Source organism: Pleurodeles waltl, chromosome 4_2, assembly GCF_031143425.1.
Source record: "Pleurodeles waltl isolate 20211129_DDA chromosome 4_2, aPleWal1.hap1.20221129, whole genome shotgun sequence".
Classification (NCBI taxonomy): Eukaryota; Metazoa; Chordata; class Amphibia; order Caudata; family Salamandridae; genus Pleurodeles; species Pleurodeles waltl.
This window is the reverse complement of record NC_090443.1, coordinates 499967177-499992609: the sequence shown is the minus strand read 5'-3', so window position 1 is coordinate 499992609 and position 25433 is coordinate 499967177. Positions and strand designations below refer to the sequence as shown.

General features: G+C 45.4%; 1 protein-coding gene across 1 annotated transcript in view; it reads right to left on the bottom strand.

The window, feature by feature from the left end:
* Positions 1-25433, bottom strand: part of FARSA (phenylalanyl-tRNA synthetase subunit alpha) — a 109899-nt gene that overhangs the window by 53231 nt on the left and 31235 nt on the right. The window contains exons 9-10 of the mRNA XM_069231967.1: positions 16187-16286; positions 3061-3229 (exon numbers count right to left, since the gene is read on the bottom strand). Of these exons, the coding sequence (XP_069088068.1) occupies positions 3061-3229; positions 16187-16286 (269 nt within the window). The remainder of the gene's footprint in view (positions 1-3060; positions 3230-16186; positions 16287-25433) is intronic.

Below are 25433 nucleotides of genomic sequence, written 5' to 3'. Positions count from 1 at the left end.
ATCAAGTTTATGTCTTTATTTCACTCGGGTACCACACAGAAACCCGTTAAACGCTCTCTCCTCCCCCCACCTCTTCCCAACATGCTGGAACCAGCATGCAGCTGCCCCTGCGCACATACACAAAAGGGAGGGCGGGAAAGGAACGGAAAGATGAGGAAAGAGGAGACTGACAAAATATACATTACAAAATACTACAGTCCCCCAACCTTGCATTTCAAAACCTGGCCATGTCAAAGGCCCAGGCTGGACGTAATATGCAATCTTTTTTAGTGTTAATGCCTAAAGTCATGTTTTCCTGAATACTTTAAGTGTTGCTTCTGGAAAGGCGCTTAAGTCAACTCATTTTTTACTCCTCTACCTACCTATTGGGTTTACCCAGTGTGAAAATATAAGAATATGAAAGCACTGGGTGACACGTAAACTAGAACGCAACAATTTAATATTGTCTGGCACCGTTTTAGGTACAGGTCCCTTTTTGTCTCTTGTCCCAAACTCCCTGACATATTTGTATTCGTCCATGATGGGCCCAGGGAGCCAGTGTAGCGCATAATCAAGGGGGCCTATAAAACAGAGGTCTTCAAACTTTTGTTGATGTAAGAACACCCCCCCGTTAAAACTTTTTAGGCGTAAGGACCCCCTCCTGACAAAAATTTCTAAAACCTGGTGGTACTCATCATCGACAACCATAATCAACCCCATTTCCCTCATAAATTTATGTTTACGATGGGAACATACTACTAAACAGTGTTTAGCAATCTAACTGTTAGTGGGTGACTGTGGTTTGGTGTCACAGTTCAAACAAAAAGTCTCCAAAAAGAATTAACCCAAAATACACAATGGCACTTATTTTCACAAACAAAACATAATTTGGCAAAACTTATTTAGATAACACCTTTCTGAACTAATGTGAGGGATGTGCCTGTTTTTCTCCAGAGAGATGCTCAATCTGTGATTGCGCCTCATTAATACCAGTTTAACACCCAAATATAGTAGTAAGCAATAAAAGGGTTACCAGACCTGCTTTGCAAAGGAACTTCTACTGTGCGGCAACATGTCCTGCTGCATTTTAGTAACTTCTGAATCGTTTGAGCTATAGACAAATTTTTTGTTAAAATCAGCAGATTATGCAGCAGATGGTAGATTATGTGGCAAATTTGTAATTATGTGACAATCGCCACACAAACACATAATTCAAGCGCCTCTGGGTATAAAGGCTGTAATACATGGGCTGCAACTTTAGTGCACGGCATCCAAGGAGAACCAAAATATATTTCATAGGATGCTGACGGCTTGTCTTTTGCAACTGCATGGAACTGGAGGTTGCCTAACATCATTCATCATATTTAAAACATACCATTTATAAACATTAATGATGAACTGTAAGTAGGCCGTTTTCTTTAATTCTAGGGGAGGAAGTGGTCCCTTAATCTTCTTTTAAACTGTTTTTCTAAAAACGTTTTTATTTTTAACTAAGTGGTCATATCAACAAAAGGGTAATACTCCCAAAAAAATGAAGCAGTACAACAACCTACCAACTTCTCAGAAAAGGTGAGAGGCAGCAGAATTAGCATGCCATTCACAATGGAAACATTTACAGAGTGGAGACACAGAATTTGATGAGTAACGGGCATTGTGGGAAGAGAATCAATCTGGTGACAAATATTTCAAGCTAATGGTCTTCGGTACCTAATTCCATAAACGTTATTGTGTACTTATCCTCATGTGTCGGAAATTACAAGACGAGTGCGAGATAGAAGAACAGCCATGCATATTTTGGTGTGACAGCTCAAAGCTGACTGTGTTTTGGAAAGTAGCTTTTATTCAGTTAAAGAATATACTGGAATACGATTTAGGTCCTCTGCTAACAAATTCTTGCCCAGCCCATGATTCCTTATAAAGGAGAACAAGGGGACATGCACTTATTTGTGTGTTCCTCATCACACTCTTTAATATTGCTCCTACAGTTCAGTTAGCTTAAGGTCATCTGGCATTTTCTCACCTCTCAAAGCTCCAACGGTTCCAAAAGTATCCATCTGGTTGAAATATTTTTGCAGTTTACTTAAGTCAGCAATCGAAAGCTAATTTAGTGTTCAGCGAGTGCTGAACAAAACAGACAACATTCTCTGCACCACTAGTATTAGGGACTCTACATGCTTTTATTCTGTGGCAGTTCCCAACTATATGAAATGGACACTTGGTGAATTTGTGCCTCATTAGCAAGTTCTCTATACAATAAATTTAAGAATCATCTTGCCTTTTTAGATTTCCTTGATGTAAGATTCTCGAAGACTGTGCATCGAGGTAGGAGTTTCTCTACTGGTAAGATGTCGCTGGAATGCTGTGTCACAGCAAAAGAATCTCTCAATTTATCAAGGCGTAAACTTCACTTTCACCATGTCCCTAGGTAAAAAGTTCTCTATGGGTAAGAATTAGGGTGCATCCAACATTCTCAAAACCCAATGACCACTATGGGGTGAGTGACAGTACAGCCAGTGAGTTTAATGTTTTGCAGGTCTTTTATAATAATTTTTTTTTACCACATAGCCGGACTTATGGCTTTGTTAAGATCCTTTGGAATCGTGCATCAAGGCAGAAGTTCTCGAGAGGGCAGATTCACTGGATTATGTATCCTAACAGGTGAGTCTCTAGGTGCAGTATTCTATGGAACTGTGGTTGGTAGTTAGCAAGAGGTAAGATTAGCTGTACTATTTTTCTAGGTAGAAGGTATTCTACTGCTACACCTTCAGCCTCTACAGGTGGGTCTCTAGGACCAAGATCCCCTTTGTATCTTACCTTCAAGTGCCAGGTTCTTTAACTCGCTGGCATCATTTCTAGGTTGGAGGATCTGTAGAGGTAAAATTACCCTGAAAACCGCATACAAACCAGGTTCTAATACTCCCCGATCTTTTGAAAAAATTATTTTTACAAGTGCACACAGACTGCTTCTACCAAGAGAACATGGGATGGCTCTGCTTACCATCTCAAAAGCAGCAACGCTGCACCCACAATCCTTCCAATGTCACAGAGAGGAAGCTAATTGGAGCAAAGATGGTATATTACCTAACTTATTGAAGAACTCTTTCAGTATGCCCATAAGGTCACCAAGTGTCATCCCGTAGTCTGCCACCACACCTTCGATCTGGTGAAATTCTGCCAGGTGCGTAGCATCCAAGGTCTCGTTGCGGAAGACCCGATCAATTGAGAAATACTTAACAGGAGTGAAAGTTTCCTGCATTGATAAAAAACATAAGAACACATCAAAAAATGTTCCTACAACTTATAAAAAACAAGGGCTTACAGAAATGAAGAGCTGCACACTTCCTGAAGGATACATTTTGCTCTTTCCTAGGTGTAAATAAACATTAATGTAGTCACTTTCTACATCAACTGCTCAAATAAATAAGTTATGTGCTCTCCTCTCTTCTGAAACAGTGCACAACAGTAAAATACAAATTATAATTTAGCAGTGTAAACAAAATATCAGTAAGAACATCATCATATACTATATATCGTAGCATTTACGGAGATGTGCATAGTGTAATATGCTGTTTATTACTACTGCTGTGTGTGGGCTATGCTCTGTAGTTAAACACAGTTTTATGTACCAATAATCACAGAACAAGAGTTTTTAATGTATGCAGCTAAATAGAATCACAGTAACTAGATCTTGTAAATATAGCTCATGGTGTTTTCTTTAGTAAGTGATAGAACATGTGAGGCATTGAAGTTTTCTCAAGAATGTTCGGTTCTGTTCTGGTAATAAAATGTGTGAATCTGTGTACACATGTTACAAATAACACGCATTGAGCCATTTGTATCGGCAATGCAGTTGTGTGTATGTCTTATCTATATATTTATTTATTTTACCCAGTGCCGCTTGCCACTGGGTAGCTACAATAGGGACCACGTTTCTACAAAAAATCTTTCTTTTGGTTTGCTAATAACTTAGCCACCGTTTGACAAATCTTCAATAACCTTTCTAAAACAAAATTTCATCCACCTTAGCTTCTTCTTAGAAAGGGGTTGTAAGGAAATGCCTCCTTGGCATGTTTACCCCCTGACTTTTTGCCTTTGCTGATGCTATGTTTTGAATTGAAAGTGTGCGGAGGCCTGCTAACCAGGCCCCAGCACCAGTGTTCTTTCCCTAACCTGTACTTTTGTATCCACAATTGGCACACCCTGGCATCCAAGTAAGTCCCTTGTAACTGGTACCTCTGGTACCAAGGGCCCTGATGCCAGGGAAGGTCTCTAAGGGCTGCAGCATGTCTTATGCCACCCTGGAGACCCCTCACTCAGCACAGACACACTGCTTGCCAGCTTGTGTGTGCTGGTGAGAACAAAATGAGTAAGTCGACATGGCACTCCCCTCAGGGTGCCATGCCAGCCTCTCACTGCCTATGCAAGTATAGATAAGTCACCCCTCTAGCAGGCCTTACAGCCCTAAGGCAGGATGCACTATACCATAGGTGAGGGCACCAGTGCATGAGCACTGTGCCCCTACAGTGTCTAAGCCAAACCTTAGACATTGTAAGTGCAGGGTAGCCATAAGAGTATATGGTCTGGGAGTTTGTCAAACACGAACTCCACAGCACCATAATGGCTACACTGAAAACTGGGAAGTTTGGTATCAAACTTCTCAGCACAATAAATGCACACTGATGCCAGTGTACATTTTATTGTGAAATACACCCCAGAGGGCACCTTAGAGGTGCCCCCTGAAACCTTAACTGACTATCTGTGTAGGCTGACTGGTTCCAGCAGCCTGCCACCACCGAGACATGTTGCTGGCCCCATGGGGAGAGTGCCTTTGTCACTCTGAGGCCAGTAACAAAGCCTGCACTGGGTGGAGATGCTAACACCTCCCCCAGGCAGGAGCTGTAACACCTGGCGGTGAGCCTCAAAGGCTCACCCCCTTTGTTCCAGCACCGCAGGGCACTCCAGCTAGCGGAGTTGCCCGCCCCCTCCGGCCACGGCCCCACTTTTGGCGGCAAGGCCAGAGGAAATAATGAGAATAACAAGGAGGAGTCACTGGCCAGTCAGGACAGCCCCTAAGGTGTCCTGAGCTGAAGTGACTAACTTTTAGAAATCCTCCATCTTGCAGATGGAGGATTCCCCCAATAGGGATAGGATTGTGACCCCCTCCCCTTGGGAGGAGGCACAAAGAGGGTGTACCCACCCTCAGGGCTAGTAGCCATTGGCTACTAACCCCCCCAGACCTAAACACGCCCTTAAATTTAGTATTTAAGGGCTCCCCTTTAACCTAAGAATTTAGATTCCTGCAACTACAAGAAGAAGAGGACTGCTGAGCTGAAAGACCCCTGCAGAAGAAGAAAAGAAGACACCAACTGCTTTGGCCCCAGACCTACCGGCCTGTCTCCTGCCTTCTAAAGAAACCTGCTCCAGCGACGCTTTCCCCAGGACGAGCGACCTCTGAATCCTCAGAGGACTGCCCTGCTTCAAGAAAGACAAGAAACTCCAGAGGACAGCGGCCCTGCTCCAAAAAGACTGCAACTTTGGTACAGAGGAGCAGATTTAAAGACCCCTGCAAATCCCCGCAAGAAGCGCGAGACTTGCAACACTGCACCCGGCGACCCCGACTCGACTGGTGGAGAACCAACACCTCAGGGAGGACCCTCCGGCGACTCCGAGGCCGTGAGTAACCAAAGTTGTCCCCCCTGAGTCCCCACAGCGACGCCTGCAGAGGGAATCCCGAGGCTCCCCCTGAACGCGACTGCCTGACTCTAAAATCCCGACAGCTGGAAGAGACCCTGCACCCGCAGCCCCCAGCACCTGAAGGAACGGAACTTCAGTGCAGGAGTGACCCCCAGTAGGCCCTCTCCCTTGCCCAGGTGGTGGCTACCCAGAGGAGCCCCCCCCCCCTTGCCTGCCTGCACCGCTGAAGAGACCCCTTGGTCTCCCATTGACTCCCATTGGAAACCAGACGCTTGTTTGCACACTGCACCCGGCCGCCCCCGCGCTGCTGAGGGTGTACTTTTTGTGTGGACTTGTGTCCCCCCCGGTGCCCTACAAAAACCCCCTGGTCTGCCCTCCGAAGACGCGGGTACTTACCTGCTGGCAGACTGGAACCGGGGCACCCCCTTCTCTCCATTGAAGCCTATGTGTTTTGGGCACCTCTTTGACCTCTGCACCTGACCGGCCCTGAGCTGCTGGTGCGGTGACTTTGGGGTTGCTCTGAACCCCCAACGGTGGGCTACCTTGGACCCCAATCTTAACCCCGTAGGTGGTTTACTTACCTGCAAGAACTAACAATACTTTACCTCCCCCAGGAACTGTGAAAATTGCACTGTGTCCACTTTTAAAACAGCTATTTGTGTTTTATGTGAAAAGTATATATGCTACTGTAATTATTCAAAGTTCCTAAAGTACTTACCTGCAATACCTTTCAAATGAGATATTACATGTAGAATTTGAACCTGTGTTTCTTAAAGTAAACTAAGAAAATATATTTTTCTATACAAAAACCTATTGGCTTGGAATTGTCTCTGAGTGTGTGTTCCTCATTTATTGCCTGTGTGTATGTACAACAAATGCTTAACACTACTCCTTTGATAAGCCTACTGCTCGACCACACTACCACAAAATAGAGCATTAGTATTATCTCTTTTTGCCACTATCTTACCTCTAAGGGGAACCCTTGGACTCTGTGCATACTATTCCTTACTTTGAAATAGTGCATACAGAGCCAACTTCCTACATTGGTGGATCAGCGGTGGGGTACAAGACTTTGCATTTGCTGGACTACTCAGCCAATACCTGATCACACGACAAGTTCCAAAAATTTTCATTAGAAATTGATTTTTGCAATTTGAAATTTTTCTAAATTCTTTAAAGTCCTGCTAGGGCCTTGTGTTAGTCCCTGTTAGCATTGCTTATAGAGTTTAAAAGTTTGGTAAAAGTTTGAATTAAATTCTAGAGCTAGTTTTTAGATTCTTAAAAAGTATTCCAACTTTTAGAAGCATAATGTCTAGTACAGATGTGAATGTGGTGGAACTCGACACCACACCTTACCTCCATCTTAAGATGAGGGAGCTAAGGTCACTCTGTAAAATAAAGAAAACAACAATGGGCCCCAGACCTTCCAAACTACAGCTCCAGGAGCTGTTGGCAGAGTTTGAAAAGGCCAACCCCTCTGAGGATGGCAACACAGAGGATGATGATAGTGACTTGGAGGAAAATTCCCCCCTATGAGTCCTATTTAGGGAGAACAGGGCCTCTCAAGCCCTGACTCCAAACATAATAGTCAGAGATGCTGGCTCCCTCACAGGAGGGACCAACCTCTCTGAAATCACTGAGGATAACTCCAGTGAAGAGGACATCCAGTTAGCCAGGATGGCCAAAAGATTGGCTTTGGAAAGACAGATCCTAGCCATAGAAAGGGAAAGACAAGAGATGGGCCTAGGACCCATCAATGGTGGCAGCAACTTAAATAGGGTCAGAGATTCTCCTGACATGTTGAAAATCCCTAAAGGGATTGTAACTAAATATGAAGATGGTGATGACATCACCAAATGGTTCACAGCTTTTGAGAGGGCTTGTGTAACCAGAAAAGTGAACAAATCTCACTGGGGTGCTCTCCTTTGGGAAATGTTCACAGGAAAGTGTAGGGATAGACTCCTCACACTCTCTGGAAAAGATGCAGATTCTTATGACCTCATGAAGGGTACCCTGATTGAGGGCTTTGGATTCTCCACTGAGGAGTATAGGATTAGATTCAGGGGGGCTCAAAAATCCTCGAGCCAGACCTGGGTTGACTTTGTAGACTACTCAGTAAAAACACTAGATGGTTGGATTCAAGGCAGTGGTGTAAGTAATTATGATGGGCTGTACAATTTATTTGTGAAAGAACACCTATTAAGTAATTGTTTCAATGATAAACTGCATCAGCATCTGGTAGACCTAGGACCAATTTCTCCCCAAGAATTGGGAAAGAAGGCGGACCATTGGGTCAAGACTAGGGTGTCCAAAACTTCCACAGGGGGTGACCAAAAGAAAGAGGTCACAAAACCTCCCCAGGGGAAGGGTGGTGAGACAGCCAAAAACAAAAATAGTAAAGAGTCTTCTACAGGCCCCCAAAAACCTGCACAGGAGGGTGGGCCCAGAGCCTCTTCACAAAACAATTTTGGGTACAAGAGTAAAAACTTTGATCCCAAAAAGGCCTGGTGTCGTAGCTGTAGTCAGTCTGGACACCAAACTGGAGACAAGGCCTGTCCCAAGAAAAATACCACTTCTAACTCCACTCCAGCTAACACTGGAATGGCTAGTCTCCAAGTGGGATCAACAGTGTGCCCAGAGCAAATCAGGTGTCACACTGAAGCTACATTAGTCTCTGAGGGTGGGGTTGGTTTAGCCACACTGGCTGCCTGGCCCCCTAATATGCAAAAATACAGGCAGCAGCTCTTAATGAATGGGACAAGTGTAGAGGGCCTGAGGGATACAGGTGCCAGTGTCACCATGGTGACAGAGAAACTGTTTTCCCCTGGCCAATACCTGACTGGACAAACTTATCCAGTCACCAATGCTGACAATCAAACTAAAGTACATCCCATGGCTATGGTAACTTTAGAGTGGGGAGGGGTCAATGGCCTGAAACAGGTGGTGGTCTCCTCAAATATCCCAGTAGACTGTTTGCTTGGAAATGACCTGGAGTCCTCAGCATGGGCTGAGGTAGAACTGAAAACCCATGCAGCCATGCTGGGTATCCCTGAACTGGTGTGTGTCAAGACAAGGGCACAGTGCAAGGCACAGGGTGAAAAAGTAGAGCTGGAGCCTGGAAAAAGGGCCCAGCCTACCAAGAGAAAAGGAAAGCCAGCTGGGAAACCAGCTGCAACACAACACCAAAAAGAGAACCTCTCTTCTCAGGAAGAAGTTCTGCCCTCTGAGGGAACGTTGCCTATGGAGCTGGAACCTTATCAGGTTGAGCTCTTGGGCCCAGGGGGACCCTCAAGGGAAGAGCTGTGTAAGGGACAAGAAACCTGTCCCTCTCTTGAAGGCCTTAGGCAGCAAGCTGCTGAAGAGTCCAATGGCAAGAAAACTGGAACACATAGGGTCTATTGGGAAGATGGACTCCTGTACACTGAGGCAAGAGATCCCAAACCTGGTGCCACTAAGAGAGTGGTAGTGCCTCAGGAGTTCAGAGAGTTTATTCTGACCTTAGCCCATGATATTCCCCTTGCTGGGCATTTGGGACAAACCAAGACGTGGGAGAGGTTAGTCAACCCCTTCTACTGGCCCAACATGTCCCAGAAAGTTAAGGAGTTTTGTGTCTCCTGTACCACCTGTCAAGCCAGTGGTAAGACAGGTGGACATTCAAAGGCCCCCCTCATTCCACTTCCAGTGGTGGGGGTCCCCTTTGAAAGAGTGGGTGTGGACATAGTGGGTCCACTTGAACCTCCCACAGCCTCAGGAAATATGTACATCCTAGTAGTAGTGGATCATGCTACTAGGTATCCTGAAGCTATTCCCCTTAGGTCGACTACTGCCCCTGCAGTAGCCAAGGCCCTCATTGGTATCTTTACCAGAGTGGGCTTCCCTAAGGAGGTGGTGTCTGACAGAGGTACCAACTTCATGTCAGCATACCTGAAACACATGTGGAATGAGTGTGGAGTGACTTATAAGTTCACTACACCATATCATCCACAAACTAATGGCCTTGTTGAGAGATTCAACAAGACATTAAAGGGCATGATCATGGGGCTCCCAGAAAAACTCAAAAGGAGATGGGATGTCCTCCTGCCATGTCTGCTTTTCGCTTACAGAGAGGTGCCTCAGAAGGGAGTAGGGTTCTCACCCTTTGAACTTCTGTTTGGCCACCCTTAAGCGGACCACTTGCTCTTGTTAAAGAAGGCTGGGAGAGACCTCTTCATGAGCCTAAACAAGACATAGTGGACTATGTACTTGGCCTTCGATCAAGAATGGCAGAGTACATGGAAAAGGCAAGTAAAAACCTGGAGGCCAGCCAACAGCTCCAGAAGTTTTGGTATGACCAAAAGGCTGCAATGGTTGAATTTCAACCAGGGCAGAAAGTCTGGGTTTTGGAGCCTGTGGCTCCCAGGGCACTTCAGGACAGATGGAGTGGCCCTTACCCAATCCTAGAGAAGAAGAGTCAGGTCACCTACCTGGGGGACCTAGGCACAAGCAGGAGCCCCAAGAGGGTGATCCATGTGAACCGCCTAAAGCTCTTCCATGACAGGACTGATGTAAATCTGTTGATGGTAACAGATGAGGACCAGGAAGCTGAGAGTGAGCCTCTCCCTGATCTCCTCTCATCAGACCCTAAAGATGGCTCAGTGGATGGAGTGATCTATTCAGACACCCTCTCTAGCCAACAACAATCTGACTGTAGGAAGGTCCTGCAGCAGTTTGCTGAGCTCTTTTCCCTAGCCCCTGGTCAGACACACCTGTGTACCCATGATGTGGACACAGGAGACAGCATGCCTGTCAAAAACTAAATATTCAGACAGACTGACCAAGTTAAGGAAAGCATCAAGGTGGAAGTCCACAAGATGCTGGAATTGGGAGTAATTGAGCACTCGGACAGCCCCTGGGCTAGCCCAGTGGTCTTAGTCCCCAAACCTCACACCAAAGATGGAAAGAGAGAGATGAGGTTTTGTGTGGACTACAGAGGTCTTAATTCTGTCACCAAGACAGATGCCCATCCCATTCCTAGAGCTGACGAGCTGATTGACAAATTAGATGCTGCCAAATTCTTAAGTACCTTTGACTTAACAGCAGGGTACTGGCAAATCAAAATGGCACCTGGAGCAAAAGAGAAATCAGCATTCTCCACACCTGATGGGCATTATCAGTTTACGGTTATGCCCTTTGGTTTAAAGAATGCCCCTTCCACCTTCCAAAGGTTGGTGAATCAAGTCCTTGCTGGGTTGGAATCCTTTAGTGCAGCTTATCTTGATGATATTGCTGTCTTTAGCTCCAACTGGCAGGATCACCTGGTCCACCTGAAGAAGGTTTTGAAGGCTCTGCAATCAGCAGGCCTCTCTATCAAGGCATCCAAATGCCAGATAGGGCAGGGAACTGTGGTTTACTTGGGACACCTTGTAGGTGGAGGCCAAGTTCAGCCACTCCAGCCTAAGATCCAGACTATTCTGGACTGGGCAGCTCCAAAAACCCAGACTCAAGTCAGGGCATTCCTTGGCTTGACTGGGTACTATAGGAGGTTTGTGAAGGGATATGGATCAATAGTGACAGCCCTCACAGAACTGATGTCCAAGAAAATGCCCAAGAAGGTAAACTGGACTATAGAATGCCAACAGGCCTTTGACACCCTGAAACAAGCTATGTGCACAGCACCAGTTCTAAAAGCTCCAGATTACTCCAAGCAATTCATTGTGCAAACAGATGCCTCTGAACATGGGATAGGGGCAGTTTTGTCCCAAACAAATGATGATGATGGCCTTGACCAACCTGTTGCTTTCATTAGCAGGAGGTTACTCCCCAGGGAGCAGCGTTGGAGTGCCATTGAGAGGGAGGCCTTTGCTGTGGTTTGGTCCCTGAAGAAGCTGAGACCATACCTCTTTGGTACTCACTTTGTAGTTCAAACTGACCACAGACCTCTCAGATGGCTGATGCAAATGAAAGGTGAAAATCCAAAACTGTTGAGGTGGTCCATCTCCCTACAGGGAATGGACTTTATAGTAGAACACAGACCTGGGACTGCCCAAGCCAATGCAGATGGCCTTTCCAGGTTCTTCCACTTAGAAAATGAAGACTCTCTTGGGAAAGGTTAGTCTCATCCTCTTTCGTTTGGGGGGGGGGGGGGTTTGTAAGGAAATGCCTCCTTGGCATGGTTACCCCCTGACTTTTTACCTTTGCTGATGCTACGTTTTGAATTGAAAGTGTGCTGAGGCCTGCTAACCAGGCCCCAGCACCAGTGTTCTTTCCCTAACCTGTACTTTTGTATCCACAATTGGCACACCCTGGCATCCAGGTAAGTCCCTTGTAACTGGTACCTCTGGTACCAAGGGCCCTGATGCCAGGGAAGGTCTCTAAGGGCTGCAGCATGTCTTATGCCACCCTGGAGACCCCTCACTCAGCACAGACACACTGCTTGCCAGCTTGTGTGTGCTGGTGAGAACAAAATGAGTAAGTCGACATGGCACTCCCCTCAGGGTGCCATGCCAGCCTCTCACTGCCTATGCAAGTATAGATAAGTCACCCCTCTAGCGGGCCTTACAGCCCTAAGGCAGGGTGCACTATACCATAGGTGAGGGCACCAGTGCATGAGCACTGTGCCCCTACAGTGTCTAAGCCAAACCTTAGACATTGTAAGTGTAGGGTAGCCATAAGAGTATATGGTCTGGGAGTTTGTCAAACACGAACTCCACAGCACCATAATGGCTACACTGAAAACTGGGAAGTTTGGTATCAAACTTCTCAGCACAATAAATGTACACTGATGCCAGTGTACATTTTATTGTGAAATACACCCCAGAGGGCACCTTAGAGGTGCCCCCTGAAACCTTAACTGACTATCTGTGTAGGCTGACTGGTTCCAGCAGCCTGCCACCACCGAGACATGTTGCTGGCCCCATGGGGAGAGTGCCTTTGTCACTCTGAGGCCAGTAACAAAGCCTGCACTGGGTGGAGATGCTAACACCTCCCCCAGGCAGGAGCTGTAACACCTGGCGGTGAGCCTCAAAGGCTCACCCCCTTTGTTCCAGCACCGCAGGGCACTCCAGCTAGTGGAGTTGCCCGCCCCCTCCGGCCACGGCTCCACTTTTGGCAGCAAGGCCGGAGGAAATAATGAGAATAACAAGGAGGAGTCACTGGCCAGTCAGGACAGCCCCTAAGGTGTCCTGAGCTGAAGTGACTCTAACTTTTAGAAATCCTCTTCCCCCCCATAGGGATAGGATTGTGACCCCCTCCCCTTGGGAGGAGGCACAAAGAGGGTGTACCCACCCTCAGGGCTAGTAGCCATTGGCTACTAACCCCCCAGACCTAAACACGCCCTTAAATTTAGTATTTAAGGGCTCCCCTGAACCTAAGAATTTAGATTCCTGCAACTACAAGAAGAAGAGGACTGCTGAGCTGAAAGACCCCTGCAGAAGAAGAAAAGAAGACATCAACTGCTTTGGCCCCAGACCTACCGGCCTGTCTCCTGCCTTCTAAAGAAACCTACTCCAGCGACGCTTTCCCCAGGACCAGCCACCTCTGAATCCTCAGAGGACTGCCCTGCTTCAAGAAAGACAAGAAACTCCCGAGGACAGCGGCCCTGCTCCAAAAAGACTGCAACTTTGTTACAGAGGAGAAGATTTAAAGACCCCTGCAAATCCCCGCAAGAAGCATGAGACTTGCAACACTGCACCCGGCGACCCCGACTCGACTGGTGGAGAACCAACACCTCAGGGAGGACCCTCCGGCGACTCCGAGACCGTGAGTAACCAAAGTTGTCCCCCCTGAACCCCACAGCGACACCTGCAGAGGGAATCCCGAGGCTCCCCCTGACCGCGACTGCCTGACTCTAAAATCACGACGGCTGGAAAAGACCCTGCACCCGCAGCCCCCAGCACCTGAAGGAACGGAACTTCAGTGCAGGAGTGACCCCCAGGAGGCCCTCTCCCTTGCCCAGGTGGTGGCTACCCCGAGGAGCCCCCCCCTTGCCTGCCTGCACCGCTGAAGAGACCCCTTGGTCTCCCATTGACTCCCATTGGAAACCCGACGCTTGTTTGCACACTGCACCCGGCCGCCCCCGCGCTGCTGAGGGTGTACTTTTTGTGTGGACTTGTGTCCCCCCCGGTGCCCTACAAAACCCCCCTGGTCTGCCCTCCGAAGACGCGGGTACTTACCTGCTGGCAGACTGGAACCGGGGCACCCCCTTCTCTCCATTGAAGCCTATGTGTTTTGGGCACCTCTTTGACCTCTGCACCTGACCGGCCCTGAGCTGCTGGTGCGGTGACTTTGGGGTTGCTCTGAACCCCCAACGGTAGGCTACCTTGGACCCCAATCTTAACCCCGTAGGTGGTTTACTTACCTGCAAGAACTAACAATACTTTACCTCCCCCAGGAACTGTGAAAATTGCACTAAGTGTCCACTTTTAAAAAAGCTATTTGTGTTTTATGTCAAAAGTATATATGCTACTGTAATTATTCAAAGTTCCTAAAGTACTTACCTGCAATACCTTTCAAATGAGATATTACATGTAGAATTTGAACCTGTGGTTCTTAAAATAAACTAAGAAAAGATATTTTTCTATACAAAAACCTATTGGCTTGGAATTGTCTCTGAGTGTGTGTTCCTCATTTATTGCCAGTGTGTATGTACAACAAATGCTTAACACTACTCCTTTGATAAGCCTACTGCTCGACCACACTACCACAAAATAGAGCATTAGTATTATCTCTTTTTGCCACTATCTTACCTCTAAGGGGAACCCTTGGACTCTGTGCATACTATTCCTTACTTTGAAATAGTGCATACGGAGCCAACTTCCTACAGGGGTAATCTGTCAAGCAGGGCCAAGAAAAGAGGTGGGGTTGGTCCCAAAATACATTTGCCTGATGCAGTTTTCCAAAGGAAAATTGAACAGAGATGCTGCAAAACTGGATGAATGGAATCACACCAAATTTTGGCAGAAAGCTAGATCTTTATCCAGAAGGTGAGCTTTGTGTGATTGGGTGTAAATCCCTAGTTTTTGAGAAATTATGGCTCGAAAAATGTATGTATGTCTCACATGTTGAGTATCCATGGACCCAGCAGATATAAAGATAAAAGATCTGACTGGCTGCCACCACATTAAGAAAGATATAGCGGCAGCCATTTTAGGATTAACGGATAGTCTACGGTCCTCAAAAAAGATTTAATAAAAAATAAAAAAAAACATATGAGGGTGCAGGATAGGGATACCCCAATCCCCCCACATGCCTCATGCCCTAAAGTAACTATAACGCGCCATGCAGTGCTTGTACCCTCACACGTTACATCACTCATGACATGTTCAATGAGTGCATTGATACCATCCCTCATGACATTTGAAATAATATCATAGATGACATTTGTGCTTGGAGGGGACACGTGTTATGGTTACTTTAGGGGAAGAGTTATCGCTACTTCAGATAAGTATTAAACTGGTGAATTTTCCTGTTTTGTGTGTGAGTCAATAAACTTTTTTAAACCATTTTTTATTGCCAACTTCAATTTCAAGCTACTGCACTCGTTATCTGGGGCATAGCAGGAATCTCTGTATCCTAGTTATTCGTATAAACACTGCGTTACTCATTGTAGTAAAAATACAAACAGTCATGGTACTTCTATCCAAAGGTGTGGTAGTACTTATAAAGGCAGCAGGAACCAGAACAATATGGGCAGTGGAACAAGATAACTATAGGTGTTTAGGAGTTGAGAGGTCTGATGGAATCACACGGTATACAGAACTGTGCTTGGAGAGAAATTACAAAACTATAGGAAGTTACTGGGTTGGGAAAGAACAAGACTATATTTATTCTCTGCAATTAAACGAAAATATAACTGGTCCCTCTACTGTAATTTATCTGCCGAATGTACTTCCTGTTCTCCTGTAACACCACTCCGGTAGTTAAGGGCAGTGCCAAAAGTGAGGTATTTTAAATTAGAAAAACGCTTTCTAAAATGTAGCAATAATACTTTAAATTGTAATACGGAAACAATTCTGGAAAAATTAAAGTATTAATCATAAAGAATCACATCTATTAAAGAAAAAAGAATGCCCCATTTTACTTCAATGAAAACTTAAAAGCAACTGTTAAAGTTATGTCAAACTTTGCAATACAATGAAACAGAAACAGTGGTTAATGGATAGGATTTCTGCCATCCAGAGTGGTGCAAATAAAGGCAATATTAATTGTAGAAGCTCTGTGTCCCTTCAATGACTGTATTAGGGACATACGCATGGGAGAACCTCCAGGAGAAGATCAGATGTGTCTGCACAGTCCCAATAAGATTTATCAACATTGAGAGACATTGTATGCTGTTCAGTAGGAGTGCAGAATAGCAAAGTGTAGAGCTTGAGCTGCCTTTACTTGCCAGCAAGTGATAGTTTGTTTTTTTCCAGTTGATACACAGTCTCTAAAGTCTTAGACTTAAGGTTTTCACCAACGTAGCACTACCTCCAAGCACCACTCCAACACATGAAGAATCAGAAACAGCTTATCTTATTTACCCAGAACAGCATACCTGCTGAGCCAGCTGATAGAGCATCCGAGCGCTCACAGCTGTTGTGTGTGTGCGTAGGATGTTCTTCCGCGCTTCTTCGATGGTCCAGTCATACTTGTACCTGTCAAGAGAAAAGGACACTAAGTGAGCCTGCACAAAATCCTTCCACTGGCTAAACAGCAGCATTTCTGTAGAAAATGCCACGTCAGAACAATCGAGAACTTAAAGTATGGCAGCTGGGATGCCACAGGTCAGGCAGAAGCATGGCGTTCCACAGCTCCAGGGCTTAGAACCATGCCTACAACACTTTAAATAACCCCCTCGACCCGCAGTACGCCCCGACTCAGGGCTGTACCTATGAGGGGCCTAAAGGGTTCCGGGGACCCCATAAAAATGCCTGATCCCCCTCCCCGCCCCCCCCCCCCCACCTGAAATTTCCAGCATGTCAGAGATTGGTTTCAGAATGAAAGTTTGCTCTCCAATGCTTACGGGACTGGTGAGGTCCTACCACAGGCAGCAGTACTACTAAGGAAAATCATGAAAAGGGGGCCTCAGTTTTTACAGAGATGCCTGGCAGAGAGAAACGGTCTACAGGAAAAGAGCTGCTACAGCCAGGGTCAGAGGCGTTTGCATAGGGAAAGCAGCAACATTGTAATGATTTTGCACAGGGTAGGGAAGGAAGCAGATTTTTTTCCCGGGCCCTTTCCACCATGCCCCCAACCCAAACAGGAACAACATTTCTCTTCTTTCTGCAGCTCTTCTTCAGACTACAGCAGCAAGACACACTGCCCATGAATGAAATGGGTCAGTTCAGTTTCAATTCGGTTTATAGGTTTACGCAACACATTAAATCATACCTAGTCTCTGTATTTAAAGTGGCATTAATTTAGTGCATACCTGCAAAGTTTCAAATTGCTCATGTCCGACATTTTGATAGTTTTAGTGTATGGCATTCTACAGCCAAATGTGTGACGCTTTAATTGACTCTTTCTTACGAGTAAAATCAAGCACTGAAGTCACTATAAAGTGAATGATCTCATATCTGACCCTCTTTTGAGCAATGCTCAACTCTAAATAGGTCTTGAAACTGCTTCAAAACCACTAAAAGGCAAGGGCAATTATAAAGAGGGAGAGAAAAAGGTACTTGTTAAAGAGACCTGACTTTCAAGGACAATACAAAAACCTCTTTCTTTCAAAGCAAATTAGCAAAAATTAATGTTCAATTTTTTTTTTATCATTCAGATACCAATCCTCCTCATGCAATGCAAAGGTTACAGTCACCCTTACTTTACATTCAGCACGTTTCCAGCAACAACAAAAAATGCTGAAGTTAGATAAGCAAAAGAGATTACCTCCCTCCAGCCACTTAGAGTTGGACTGACATGCCCACTTCTTGTCCAGCCTGAGACAGCCTCCATGTGCTGCTTTCCTCGGTTCACCTCTTGCTTAAAAGCCAGAGGCTGACATTTTCGTCTTCGTGCACCACGGACCTGGGACTGGCCGTGGACTAGATGAGGACGCACTGCTGCAGCAGCACTCACTGCCCTCGACTCTGGATTTCTCCTGCTGTACTAGCTTCCTAGTTGTAGTCACTACAAGTGCGCAGAGGCTGGCGCTTTTTACCTCCATAACCTCAGAGACCGCTAGTCGGATGCAGACAGATTTGTGAGCAGATTACGGCTTCGTTCTTCCCTCCTTTCTGGCTGATCTGTGGGACTGGGGTTGGCCTTGCACTGCAGGGAAACGTCTTATAAATCCAATCCTCTCCAAAGTACAGAGCACTGTGAGGGTTACAGCTGGACTAGAGAGACTGGTCTGCAGTCCTGAGTGATGGCGGGCAGAGCAATGAAAAAACAAAGCTGCTGCATGACTCTTCACTGGTCACCAGTGGGTAGTAGCGCCTTTGCTGGAAGGCGCTGCCAGAGAGTATTCATGTGTGTGCAGATGCTTGCAGCCATGTGGATGGATGGTCTGCTCGAGAGACTGAGGGACAGGCCAGGCAGGGCTCAGCTTGATTGATCTGAAGCCCAGGCCCACCTTTACAAAAATCATAGACTGCCAGTGCAGTTCACAAATACATAAATGCTCACTTTGAGCCGATCAGGGTTGTCAAGTTGAATTTCTGAACTGCATGGTGGTGATCAGTGTTTAATAGCTGTGGCATGTCGCATCGTGTGGGCTGCCAGGCTGAGTCGTTACCTGTGTAGCCAGCATGACTGAAGCAGCGACAGTGCGATGCATGGTGCCAATTGCTTTCAGTACTAATTATAAATTTATTGTGAATAAGGCACCGTACGCAGGCTCAGCATTGTGGCACCAAAGTGTGTATTCTGAAAGAAGTGCGTGACTCGCACTGCTAATGCAGCTGCTCCAACACAACAGCTTGTGCCTTGCAGCACCGATGGTGTCAAGCGGCGCTACAAATGTGTGACTAAAGCATTTGAGTGCAGTGATGCGGACCACTACACTAAAATGTGTTAGTCTAACCCCTGATACGTGGTCCTTGGCAGGCCTGTTACTGAATAAACAGTCACACTCAGCCTAGAGTGCCTGTTGCTGGTATGTGGGGGCGGAGCACGGTAGGAATGACATTTAAGACAATCTACCAGAAGCAGAAGGCCAAATCTGATAATCGGACAGGTCCTTGGGATGGTTATTTTGGGCTGTTTGTGGTTTATTTTATGGTCTGGAGGACTTTAACAGTTGATTTCTGTGTTATTACCACAACCATTGCCTGCAGCAAGCAAAAGTGTATGCAGTTCTCCTATACCTTGCAAAGTACCCATACAGTGCGTTTCTTCAAGCTCGAAACTGCTGTTTTGCTAATGTGGACTTTTCCACCTCTCTAATTCGCTAGTGGAGCCACGTGTATTTTGGTGCTCAGGCCTATTTTCTGTCACACTCCAACCCTGGGAGGAGAGAGGTTCTATTTTCTGTAATCCTATGAACCTGGTCTTAAAACTGTTAAAAGGGGTAGCAGGTCTTCCAAAGGGACTCGATGAATGAGGAAACAAAATTCTTTTACATTCTTATGAGAACACTGGTGGGTGAGATAGGTTTCCTGCAGTGAATATGTTTTAACCCCCTAACCATTCGAGTCCCTTTGTTTGTTCCTGAAGAGACAAAACTACTTGACATGACGACTTCTTTTTGAAGAAGGAATCCCCTCTATCAGTCTTAAAAAACAAAATGCTTGCTCATTCCAACAGTATATTGTAGCAGCTAAATACATGCTTGTATGTCTTTACAGATGTGCAGAACTATAGGGTTTATGGGACTGGGGTATGGTGTTGGTGAATTTAATAAAAATACAATGTTCAATATTTTTCAGAGGGCAGCGTTAAGAGTCTGTGGATAGAGACATGCAAGGCCATAGTTTGCAGTGGAACGGTGGACGGACACAATGTCAACTGCAAGAAATACAAATTATGGGCTGGTACCTGCACTAAGCAGAACTAACATCAGTGTCAAAGTCCGTATCTTGTACTGTATTGACTTAGCACTTCAGACCCTTAACAAGGTGCCAAACAGGATGCATTTTTGTGTCTGCATACGTGTCCTCTGTATATGCTGGAGGGTGAGTTCTCTGTGTAATGATATGGGGAGGGTAGGATATCTTTCTATACCCAACGTAAGAGAGACATACACTACCAGTTTTGTTGAGTTTATGACTTTTAAGGCAAAAGAGCCTTATGTTTGCTTTCTTCACTTTAAAAAAATCCTCTGGTTTAATGTGAATGAATGGAGAAAATACATGTTCATGGCTTCTTTGGTACATTTTCCTCTCACCTATTGCATTATGTTGGTGTGTATGGTCAGCTGTCCAGTTTCGTAGCTATCACAGCCAGCTTACTTGGATGACTGTTTCTTGGATTACAGAGTAATTAAATCTTTTGATGATGCTCAGAATCTCCCAGTGTCCAGCCTGCCATTGAAGCCTTGCAAGGTGAAAGGGGGCTGCTTAAATATGCCACTGTATGCAAGAACATGCTTAATTGACAGTCTTCCTCAGCCGCCTTATTCCCTTTCCTGGATGCAAAAAGAAATCTGCCTTGCACTGTGATTCGCATGCAGGGGAACAAAAGACGATCTGATGACAAAGCTTATGAGACCAGTGTTAGCAGCTCTAAAGTTAATCAGTTTGCCAGTAATTTATTTTAGAGAACTAAGACACAACTGGGGTTCACGATTTCAATGTCTGTGCCATAGCTCAGTAGTTGATTCTTTCTAACAAAATAAAACACCACAACAGCTAGTTTTGAGTGACATGTAAACATTTTATTTTATAAAAAAGAAAAGAAAAAAAACTGGTAGCAGTGGTGCCAGAGATATTCCACACCTCCCAAAACAGGGTATGTCAAACCAATCAAATGTAAGGTGTGCTCAACGAGCAAAGAACTCTATGCTACCATGCTAGTGAACAATATATCTAGAGAAACTGTCACACATCAGAAATATATAAATGCACCCAGAGAACCGCAAAGTCCATTTAAGGTCTGCTTTACAGAGCAGGTCTGTTTATTGGTGAAAAATGACTGTGAGAGTCAGAGGATGAAGGATCTTATGGGCCGGCTCATAGTCCTAAAGAACTCCATGTAAAATATCAGGAAGAGGGAGAATATTATGAGGGTGACCAAGGTCAGGATTTTGAGGGATACTATCGTACAACCCCTACTCAAAAGTACACTGAGCAACAGTACTATCTGAAGTTCCGTCGTCCACAGAACACGCATTTATGCCTCGTACATTAATAGAGGATCTCCAAGACATGCTGTCAGATTACAGACGGCGCTTATACCACAAACAGGGGTACCACCATCTACCCGCGCCATGTACAGTTTCTGTTCCGGCATCAAGTATTCCGCCTCCAATTACGCCCAGAATGACACCGCCACCACATGCTGTCTCCCCTCCTGGAGACGACCCTTCCACATCAGAGGATGACACCAGGAAAGAAGGCAAATTACCGTCTCAGCCAGACAACTGGGAGGATTACATCATTCCTACTCCATTTCCACCTCAACACCCTCCGGAAGACATTGGGAGGTTTTATTCTATCATGGAGAAGGCGGTGGAAAGATCTTACCTGCCCAGTGCAGTGAACCATTCGGATTGCTTCTTATACAATTTCAAAGATAAGGCGAGGAAATCAGTAAGGTCCATTCCCATCATTGACCGCTTATGGGAGGAAGGTGTTAGAATTATAAAGAACCCTGCTACGGTGCTGGCAATCCTACCACGTATTGACAAGAAATACAGGGCTCCTGAGGATTCTCCTGAATGGCTCACGGGACATCCTAGGCCAGATTCTGTAATCTCACAAGCTGCGCAGAGACTATCTAAAAATCCGGCAGCTCCCATCTCAGTACCACCAGATAGAGATGGTCGACACCTTGACACCATAGGCAAAAGATTTTCCCTCATGTTGGCCGTTACAGTGACAGCTGCTAATGCTTTAGCCATCCTGACACGTTATGATAGGCAGATGTGGTCCGACATCACACCTATGATCGATCTCATCCCTGAGGAGCTAACGCAGGATGCAAAAAAGATCTTGCAAGAAGGGGGAACGAGCCTCTTCTGAGATCACTGACACGGACAGCCTCAACGGGGTTTAGACAGCTGGCAGGCGCCGCTGTTCTGAGGAGTCAGGGTTGGCTCAAAGCCACTTCATTTTGACCTGAGGTGCAATCAAAGATATTAGATATGGCATATGACTGGGATATGCTCTTTGGAAAGCACATAGACAAAGACCTTCTTGCCATTAAGACAGACACTGACACCGCTAAATCTATATGCACTTTGCAGTATAGATGACTACCTTCCAGGGGGGCAAGGGGACGTATTTCTTCCATAATATCCCTCCCAGCAGTTTCAACCTTACCAACAATACAGAGCATAGCAATCGTATCACCAACCAACTACAGCTGGTTTCTCTAAGCAAGGCGCTCGTCGCAGAACTACACATCAACCCAGAGACACAGAACATAAGTAATGACCTAGTCGAAGTACCAGCTGCTCAACCTTCCCAGCATCAAGTAGGGGCAAATGTATCCAAATAGCTCCACAACTGGAAAACTATCACCTCGGATCAATGGGTATTGGGCATAGTGGCTTATCGCTACACCTTAGAATTCACTTTAAAACCACCAACCAATCCCCCAAAAGGGACGCATTCCCTGCATCTTCACTTACTGAAAAAAAGAGACCGAAGTGATGCTTCTCAAGAGAGCAATGGAAGAAGTTCCAATGGCTCAAAGAGGGAAAGGATTCTATTCCTGTTTTTACCTCGTGCAAAAGAAAACGGGAATGGAGACCAACTCTAGATTTCCGGCATCTCAAGTTTCTCCACAAACAGAATTTTAGAATGATCACTCTTTCAGACATATTAAATCTCCTAAACAACAGAGACTATATGACATCTCTAGACTTGGATTACGCTTATTTTCATATCAACATCACAAATATATTCGATTCACAGTGGCTGGTACTCACTATCAGTTTCGAGTCCTTCCCTTCAGGGTCAAATCCGCTCCACGCATATTCACCAAGTGTCTAGCCCCAGTAGCAGCTGTTCTCAGGAAGCAAGGTCACCAGGTCTTTCCACACCTAGACGACTGGCTATTTAAAGCGTAAACTCCACAAGGAACACTAGCATCGACAAAAGACTGTATTGCACTTTCGAAAACTAGGTCACAGTCAACAAGAGAAAATCTTTCACAATACTCACTCAGAGAATGACCTTTCTCTGAGCTATCCTGAACACGCAGCAGAACAAGGCTTTCTTTACACAGGAATGACAAGATTGGCTAGCATCCATGGCCAAAATAATATAAAAAAGAAAGTTCATTTCAGTGAGGTTGTACAAATCACTTCTGGGTAAGATATCTTCCACAATCAACCTGGTACTAAATGCACGTCTCAAAATAAGACAGTTGCAGGAAGAATTACAAGTTCCGTGGATCGCAAGGATCGTTCAAGGACCCCATTCTTGTTACGCCAAGGATGATAAAGGCATTGGACTGGTGGGCTCACCAGTCTCATCTTTCTCAAGGCCTCACGTACACTTCGTTAGTCCCACAGTTTATAATTACGATGGATGCTTCAATAGAAGGATGGGGAGGTCATCTCCAAGATCCAGGGGAAATGGTCAAGCCATCAAAAGCTGATGCATATGAACAGCTTAGAACTCAAAGTCATTTTCCTCATGTTACAGGAATTCCTCCCCAGGATACAAGGGTCTGGAGCACTGGTGTGGACAGACAACACAAACAGCATGTATTATATAAACAAGCAGGGAGGCACGAGATCCTGAAAGCTGTCACAGGAAGCTTCGGTACTATGGGACTGGCTAACTAAACACAACATCTCCCTGAAGGCCGACCATGTTCCACGAGTGTGCAACACGTTAGCGGATGCACTCAGCAGGACCAACAGCGATTGTCACGAATGGGAGCTGGATCAAGCCCAACTAGACAAAATATTTAGGGGAAAATGTACGCTTTTCCCCCCATCCCATTAATTACCAAAGCCATAGCCAAGATGAAGACGGAGTCCTGTCGCCTAATACTAACCACACCCAGATGGCCCAGGCAATACTGGTACAATAAGCTTCTTCTGATGTTGGAAACCACGCCAGTACATCTCCCTCCAACGCTACTATCAATGCGTCAAGGGGAGATAGTACATCCAGATCAGACGTCGCTGCACTTGCATGCAGGGCTCCTGAATTCCATGAGTTCCAGCATCTCAGGATTACCCCGGAATGTAGAAACATACTTTCTAAAGTGAGAGCAGACAGCACAAACAAAACATATCGACTTAAATGGAAGCAGTTCTGTTGTTGGTGCCAGCAACATAAATTACACCTGTATGAGGCCTCTCCGGAACAAATATTACCTTTCCTGTTAATGCTAGTGAAATCCGGGATCATGCATTCCTCTGTGAAAGTGCATTTGGCAGCAATTTTCACATAAGTCACTCTTCAGACACAACCTCCCTTTGCTCATCACGATTAAGCAATTCATGAGAGGTTTAATCAGGGTCTTTCCTCCAGTAATGTTGCCGCCTCCTGAGTGACGCCTTAATGTTGTACTCTCACAATTAATGAAATCCCCGTTTGAACCTATACATAAGGCAGATCTAAAGATCCTTACATGGAAGGTAGCTTTCCTCCTATCAATCGCTTCCACTAGAAGGGTCAGTGAAATCCAAGCTTTCACTACCAAAAATCCTTTCTGCGTTTTACTGAGGATTTCGTCATTCTCAAAACAAATCCAAAATGTATTCCTAAGGTTCCCTCTCAATTTCATCTCAATCAATCAGTCATTCTCTGAACATAGTTTCCCAAGCCAGCATCGGCAGTAGAAAAATTCCTCCACACAATGGATGTGAAGAGATGTCTTAAGTTCCATCTTCAATGAACTAAAACTTTTTGCAAGTTGGCTCAATTGTTACTCTCCTATGGACCTGGCCGACTGGGTTCTGCAGTAACGAAGACAACGATAGCAAGGTGGCTATCAGCAACCATTCAGTTCTGCCATTCTGCAGCAGGAAAAACTCTAGAAAGGCAGCCTAGAGCACATTCAACAAGGGCAGTTTCTACCTCTGCGGCTCTGTTTGCTGAAGTTCTGTTAGAACAAATATGCTGTGCTGCTACTTGAAAGAGTACCCACTCCTTCACAAAGCACTACTGCTTTCAGTCCACGCATAGGACAGATGCGGCCGTGGGCCAAGCAGTTCTACGACACCTCTTCCAGCAAGGTGAGCCTCTATGGTAATGAAGAATTTTATTTTGATTTCTGATCATTATATCTATTTTTCTTGTTATTTCATTATCATTATTACTGTTACAAGGTAAACACCGCTGGATACAGTGTTGTGTTGCTATGACTGCTATGTATATCTGATGATATATGAAATAGAAAATTATTTCATACCAACCATCCGCTTCAATTTTATTATACAACTTGTTATTCTGATTCAAGCATGTGAATCTATGAAAGATCCAATACTGGATAAGAAATTAGTTATTTACCTGTAACTGCAGTTATCCAGTATTGTTATCTTTCATAGATTGACATGCGACCCTGCCCTCCTCCCCTTAGCAGGTAACATAATTCACTCTAATGCTGAAAATCTGAGGAAGGGAGCTTCTTTTGGGAATGTTCTAGAGGGTGCTGTCACCCGATTCTGTATAGTTAAAGTGTGGTCCATTTTTTTAAAATGACATGGATTGTGTAAGGAAATGCCTCCTTGGCATGGTTAC